Source organism: Salvelinus alpinus, chromosome 10 (genome assembly GCF_045679555.1).
Source record: "Salvelinus alpinus chromosome 10, SLU_Salpinus.1, whole genome shotgun sequence".
Classification (NCBI taxonomy): Eukaryota; Metazoa; Chordata; class Actinopteri; order Salmoniformes; family Salmonidae; genus Salvelinus; species Salvelinus alpinus.
In genome coordinates, this window is record NC_092095.1 from 31794355 (window position 1) to 31802157 (window position 7803).

The following is a 7803-nucleotide window of genomic DNA, read 5'->3' on the forward strand; positions in this document are numbered from 1 at the left end:
GTGGACTACAGGAAAAGGAGGACCGAGCACGCCCCCATTCTCATCGACGGGGCTGCAGTGGAGCAGGTTGAGAGCTTCAGGTTCCTTGGTGTCCACATCATCAACAAACTAGAACGGTCCAAACACACCAAGACAGTCGTGAAGAGGGCACGACAAAGCCTATTCCCCCTCAGGAGACTGAAAAGATTTGGCATGGGCCCTCAGATCCTCAAAACGTTCTACAGCTGCACCATCGAGAGCATCCTGACTGGTTGCATCACTTCCTGGTATGGCAACTGCTTGGCCTCTGACCGCAAGGCACTACAGAGTGTAGTGCGTACGGCCCAGTACATCACTTGGGCCAAGCTTCCTGCCATCCAGGACCTCTATACCAGGCAATGTCAGAGGAAGGCCCTAAAAATTGTCAGACTCCAGCCCCTCTAGTCATAGACTGTTCTCTCAGCTACTGCACGCCAAGTCTAGGTCCAAAAGGCTTCTTAACAAGCCATAAGACTTCTGAACAGCTAATCAAATGGCTACCCAGACTATTTGCATTGTCCCCCCTTTTACGCTGCTGCTACTCTCTGTTTATTATCAATGTATAGTCATTTTAACTCTACCTACATCTACATATTATCTCAATTACCTCAACTAACCGGTGCCCCCACACATTGACTCTGTACCGGTACCCCCTGTAAATAGCCTCGCTACTGTTATTTTACTGCTGCTCTTTATAATTTTTTTAATATATAAAAAAAAATGTAATCTATTTTTTACTTGATACTTATTTTTCTTAAAACTGCATTGTAAGGTCTACTACACCTGTTGTATTCGGCGCATGTGACAAAACCATTTTTTTATTTTATTTTTATTTTTATCTAGCTTAGTTGAACGTAAGTCGCTCTGCATAAGAGTGTCTGTCTGCTGAATCACCAAATGTAAATGTAAATCTAAAAACAAACATTTGCAAAGCATGTTGGGTGTTATTCTAATGAGTTCTGCTCCCAGACAATTACACATTTGGTCCGGACCAGACCAATTCTGAACAAATCATAGACGTCAAGTCTATGTTTCACAAGTTTGAACAGTACAGTACGGCACAGTTTAGTACAGTAGAGTACATTATAGTACGGTACAAGACAAGACAGCAGAATTTTATTCAGTACAGTACGGTACAGTACAGTTAATACAGTAGAGTTTAGTTCAGTAGAGTACATTAGAATAAAGTAGGGTACAGTACAGTAAATGATACTGTGCTGTACTCTACTGTACTAGTTTTTACTTTAATGTACTGTACTCTTCTGTGCTCTACTTTATTGTAATATACTGTACTATAATGTACTTTATTGTACTCTGCTGTGCTCTACTGTGCTGTCCACACGTGTGAAACTTCTATGATTGGGCATAGATGTCTATAATTGGTTCATAATCAATCATAGGTGCCTATGTTTGGACCAAATAAAGGCCGGTCCGGACCAAATCTGAACCAGTTATAGACATTTATGTTTGGGCCACTTCAAGGTAACCAAATCTGAACCAAACAAACCAAATCAGACCAAATCTGAACCAAACAGACAAAGACATCGAGGACCAAAAATCAACATCCATGGAAGTTGAAATCAACGCCGGTCCGGACTGAACCAAAAAAAGACATCAGTGTCTGTCTGTGTTCACTGGGTACACAGTGCAAAATTGACTGATCTACAAATCACCTTGCATCACAAATAACTCCTCAATATCATTTGTAGGTCAGTCAATTAGATTGGAAGTAGGTGTTTCAGGGAAGGAAGGCCCGCCCCTGCAGGAAATTGGAAGTGGGGTGACTGGTCATTGGTGGAAAGTCAGTCAGGAGAGTGTGGGAAATGTTATACATGACCTTTTTGCAAAGTAACAACTTAAGGTAACTCATTACCATTTCAAGGCCACATCCACATGGATGGCAGTTAAATAAAGGGAAGTATGTCATTTTGGAGTAGGCAGAGGAGAAGCGGAGAGAAAGCTGTTACTGATGGAGGTGAGTTATCTGGCTGGTCTCCCTATGGAGGCCTAGCTGTCTGTAGTGTAGCTTTTGTACAGCGATCTAGTGTCTGTAGTATCGCAGTAGTACTATACAAGGATACAAGGATACAGGAAGCCAGTTGTTGACATGACTGATGGCTTCCTGTCGTGCATTGAGCAGACAAAACAAAAGAGACATGAAAGTGTGCGTCTGTGGTCTCACCTGAATTGAACAGGTACAGTGGTGCATGGCCCACCTCACTAACCTCAAAAACACACCATGCTTTTTTTCTACCCTCAGTCTGAGGCATAGTGAGCTTCAAGCAGAGCAGCTTGTCAAGTTTCTCATCGCAAATTTGTTGAATTTCCTAGCTCTCATGAAAACGTTTATATCTAATCGGGAATCCACCTTTGCAGCACAACTTAATTATCTCATCGTTATATGAAAAACACACGCACTGCCTGCCATGCTCAGTTGTCATTTACAAATGTAAATGCGTGTTTTAGCTTGGTCTGGTAAATGGAACGCCATGGTATGCCTCTGTCAACCCCAACTTCAGTCAATCTCTGTCTATTTGCTATTCAGTCTGATTTCAGACTTATGCTTTGATAGCGGTGGTTTGAGTGCATCCGAGGGGGAGTTATGAAACAGATTATGCAACGGGCAGACAGCCTACAGTAAAGCTCACACCGCTTCACCATCTCCAATTGCACTGAGGAGTGAAGAGATAAGAAGGCCTTGCCAGCAACTGCCCACCATTACTGGCCTTTGATGTTCCCATATTTTCAGTAGCATGGCCAACTGTAGAAAAACACTCCCAAAAGTGTCTGCCTGTATCAGATCAGATGGGGTGTCTGTGTCTATACTGCTTATGGCTGGTTCGGGTTGTGACAATCTCATGCCTCTTTTCAACCTGTTGGGTTTGAGAATATTGGCTCAATAATGAGTTCTCAGACACACGTGTATGTATTTATGTCATCTACAGTATGCTGGTAATCTTCAAAGACAAGTGTTTGGATGCTACAAATGGTGACTAAAACCAAAGCAAGTTTAATGTGTAAAATTGCAATTAGATTTCAAACTTAGCTTCCTCTGCTATGAGGCTAAATTCAGGTCAACAACAAGCAGGGGACAGGGGTTTTTCAGTATATCATTCTCAATAGAATGAGGTTGCTCCGAATCAAATTCTCTATTGTCAAACTTCATGACATGCTATTTTCACCCTCTGCCACAGACTTTCACCTCACAATGTGAGCGAAGCCTGGAGCCGAGGCTACTTTCACCCTGTCTGAACCAATGGTGATGACTCAACGGTTTTCAGAGGTGAATGAGTAAACATTTCTCATACCAGTATGAATGAGGTGGGCAAACTTCACCACTAACTTTGAAAATGCCTAGTCATACCCATACCAACATGGGGTACAACTGCTTTTCAATGGGGAAACCGATTGTCAATTGTGCTTGCTCTGCCAACTAAGAGCAAGTCATAGGCTGCAGTCATAGTGAAAGAGTTGTGGACGCAACAAGCCGTACTTAGTCTGTTTCCCCACCACAGGACGTACGTTACACCATTGAAAACAGTGTGCCGTATTCTCACACCAAGTGAAAAATAAGAAGTGAACGTCGCTCTTGTGTCTCAAACGGTTGCATTTATTCATGTGGCCTTTGGGCTGCCTATTTCAATCGTATGACCTCTTATAAAAGAGAGTGTGTGAGTCTCATTATTGTTGACACATTTTGAAGAAAGGACTAAGTGAGGTATTCTAACTGGTGTTGGTTTTCAAGATAATGATTTGACTGTTCTCACTTTGACAAACAGAGGACAATCATTTTATTTCAGTTTTAATTGATACCTTTCACAATTATAATGCCAATAATTTTGAGGATTTGCAGCAGCACCTACTCTTCAAATACAGAAAACAGTAACACAGTCGAGGTAACAATACTCATTGACACAATTTATATACAGTAATGTACACTTTTATACAAGGACCTAGAGAACTGTATGCATTGTATGTTTCTTGACTGTCTTCATGGGGTATATGTAAACAACAATGAATTTCTATACTGGCAAAATACCAACGTAATCAGGATGCAGCTGGGTTTGTCGCCCTGGAAACGTGCGGTCCATAGCAGCCTATGATATCATATGGAAGTAATGATAAGGTCGGAGGCATTCACAGGGGGCTGAAGCCTAACTTTGAGACCCCTGGTATTAACCTTTACACATTTAAATGTATAGATGTCAATGAGAAATTTGAATTACGCACACAGATCTTTAGCTAGGATTCAACCCAACGGTATGGTCTGAGGGGATGTTTAATATGTAGGTAGGTGTGGTAACGCCAAGATGGGGTGAGTGGTCACAGGGAGGTGGGGTTACAAGGAGAGGGCAGGGGTGGTCTCGGTGTCGGACATGACGGAGGGGCGTTTGGGGACGGCATGCATCTTACTGAGGCCTCTCTGGTTCAGGCCACAGGTGTACTGCCTCAGCAGCCTCAGCAGATCCTTCCGGAAGCGAACGCCAATGAACACGTACAGGAAGGGGTTAATGCAAGCATGGGTGTATGCAAGGCTCTTCGCAATCTGCCCGGCGACATCGAAATGGCCCGATACGGCACAGTCTGTGATGGTGGTGTTGGCGGCCTGCATGGCATCAACCACGAGTAGCCCGTTGTACGGTAGCTGGGAGAGGACAAACACAGCCACCACGGCGAAGATGACTCTCAGTGCCTTGTGCTTCTCAAAGCTCTTGGCCTGCAGCAGGGTGCGGATGATGACCGAGTAGCATAGCACCATGACCAGCAGAGGCAGGCAGAAGCCCACACAGACCTGCAGAGCCAGCACCAGGATCTTGGTGCGGTTGAATAGGTTGTTGGGGTAGACCAGGACACAGAAGGAATTCCCCCTGTGGTCAGGCTTAACCTGGGCAAAAATGAACTCGGGCAGAGCCAGGAGGCCTGAGATGATCCAGACAGCCAGGCAGACCAGCTTGCTGACAAACAGCCTCTTGTTCTTCAGGTTGTGAGCCTTGGTGACCTGGACGATTGCCACATAGCGGTCCACACTGATACAGGTGAGCAACAGCATGCTGCTGAAGAAGTTGATTTTGTAGACGGCCGAGAGGATCTTACAGAGGCCCAGGCCGAACACCCAGCCCCTGGTGGCATCAGCAGCCCAGAAGGGCAGTGTACCCAGGAAGAGGAGATCAGCCACAGCCAGGTTGAGTAGGTATACGTCTGTCATAGTCTTGAGGCGGTGGCGTACCGTGGTAAAGATGAAGACCACCATCAGGTTGCCCACGGCGCCCAGGGCGAAGATGAGCCAGAACAGAGGGGGTTCGTAGAGACCCCGGAACTCCCTCACCCAGGACTTATCACACATTCCCCCTGGGGTCTCAGTATAGCCTCCCTCATAGTCCTCTGTGTAATCTCCAGATCCCTGTAATACAAACAAGCATTCTGAGACTTTTACTTTGAATTTGTGCAACAGGTGTCCTTAATCATTTATTTTGTCACTTTGTCTTTCATAACGGTTTAAGACCAACAGATTTATGTAGTTTGAGCTTTAGTTTTTTCTCGTGACTTCCTGTCTGCAGTGGTTGACTAGCTAGCTGCCTGTTCCCCTAAACCGTCTGCCTACACTACAGTGTTTCATAACACAGTGCATTTAGCGGCGCCCAGCACGGTGACATCAAGACCTTTAGGTAGTGACGTTCTACCTAAAGCCAATGCTGCTGTGGTTGCTCTCAGAAGCAGGTGTTGTGTCTCACAACAGGAGAAACCACACCGCTGCACCACTTCCTCTGTGTGAGATGGGGGGGCTAACGCTCCAGGGGGGCTACAGAGAGGGGCTCAGGTTCACGATGCACGTCAGCGACACTGCGCTCGTTGTCGCCTCCGACACAGATCTAGGACAGAGATAAATATGGGGGGAAGGTGACAGTTCTTTTGTGCGCACCGTAGATATTTGATGCTGATGTTTGCGTGTGTTTTTGAAATATTTGCTTCAAGAGTTCTTGTACACTTGCACGAACACAGACTACAAAAACATTGTTACAAACATCATAAACAACCCTTCCAGTCTGATCCAAATCCTGATCTGAATCTTGGCTACTTTGGGTACTAAAAGTGGAAAATAAAATGTTTTTCTCTTCAACCACATTAATGTTGATGTGAAACTTTATGTGGTCTTTGTACGGGAGTTCAAAAGACAAGCACTAGATCAGGGGTATCCAGCCTTTTCTATCATGAGAGCTACTTAAAGAAAAAAAATGAAACTGGTCGCGTGCTACAAATTTTTTCTAGCATTCAAATAGGCACGTTTTTCTCTTCTCCCCTAAAACTCTTCCCCACATCCTAGTGTAGAAGTGAAAGTAGTGCACTGTTTTCTGCCAATATACCTGGTAAAGTAATAGTTAATAAACAACTCTAGGGGGCCCTATAAAAGCTGAGATTCGTTTTTTTCTAATTCTGTTTTATATATTATGTTGTTTTCTCATTTTCTAGTTTAGATTTGTTTTTCACTCTCAATTACAATTGTTCATTTAGAAACAACACAATTGGATGTTCTGAGTCCGTGTCAATGTTTAAATCACAGCAGAATACTTTTTTAGGTCTGGAAGAAAACTAACAGATTTAGATATTTTTTTTTTGAAATCCCCTTTAATTGTGCATCTGGCCAGTGAAGAATGTGCCAGTCTAGTGATGGTTTTGTACTGCTGCTGCTCCTTTCGTGGCAAAGTTTGCAAATAATAGATACACATGACATACTTACTCGTGATACACTTCTGCCAGGTAAGCCTACTTTGCAGTTAACATTTTAATTGTGACGGTTTAGGTGAAACTATTTCTGTCAACCCACAAGACGTTGATCACATCAACTGGCTAAACGCAGAGTGGTAGACGAACGCACCACACAGACAGGCAATATTGCTGGAAGTGAATTGGCAGATATTGTGTTAGGTTTGGCTTTTTAAGCCAATAGTGGCTACCCAGGGGGTGGGATAATGTCATGGTTGTGTTGATTAGATAGTAGCGTAACTGGGAGCTTGTGGTGTCTGATACGTGTGAGATTTGTTAATGACAGTTTGAGGTGGAACACTTATGAATTGCAGGTACCTTCAGATCTGTTTGGCGAGCTACTCAGAGATCTCTGCACTAGATACTCTTGGCTACAATTAACACATTTGGATTGAATCCATTCTCTGCTGATTTGTTGTTGCTCTCTAACTCACTTTATAGCATGGCTTTATAGTTGTAAATACAAGCAATTAGATTGAGATAATACTTACTGTTTCAGAAGTTGGAAATATTGTGAATAATGGCGACTCCATTTTGCCTGTCAGAAGAAGGAAAATGTAAAAAGTTTTATAGTTTAGTCCCCAAACAACCTAATATGTGAGAATTTTTTGTTTACTGCAAACATACACTTTAACACTAGATCATGTCATAATTTATCACCGTCGACCCCCCCCCAATGAAAACATTGAAGAATACAAATAGTTTACATAGTACTATGAAAGAACATCCCACATTTTGGAATAAAACTCACTAAAAAGTTAATAACAAAGACAATGTTACAAGAACTTACCCAGTCTGTGATGAGTGCTACTAGCAAACTAGATAGCAATGCTTTCCTCAAGCCCTTGACAGATATTGCTACATGTCTCATCGTCACCAGCTTTTATGCTTTTGCCTTAACTACAATGGAGGCTGCTGTGGAGGCTGCTGAGGGGAGGACGGCTCATCATAATGGCTGGAATGGAGTCAGTGGAATGGTATCAAAGATGTGGTTGATACCATTCCATTGACTCCATTCCAGCC

At 43.4% G+C, this 7803-nt stretch overlaps 1 protein-coding gene across 1 annotated transcript; it reads right to left on the reverse strand.

Moving 5' to 3' along the window:
* Positions 1 to 3785: 3785 nt before the first annotated feature.
* Positions 3786 to 7803, reverse strand: LOC139531902 (C-C chemokine receptor type 9-like). Its single transcript, XM_071328847.1, has 3 exons — positions 7571 to 7803; positions 7272 to 7318; positions 3786 to 5419 (listed from the first exon to the last, which is right to left on the reverse strand). Exons 2-3 carry the CDS (start codon positions 7311 to 7313, stop codon positions 4358 to 4360), a joined length of 1104 nt encoding a protein of 367 aa, XP_071184948.1. The 5' UTR covers positions 7314 to 7318; positions 7571 to 7803; the 3' UTR covers positions 3786 to 4357.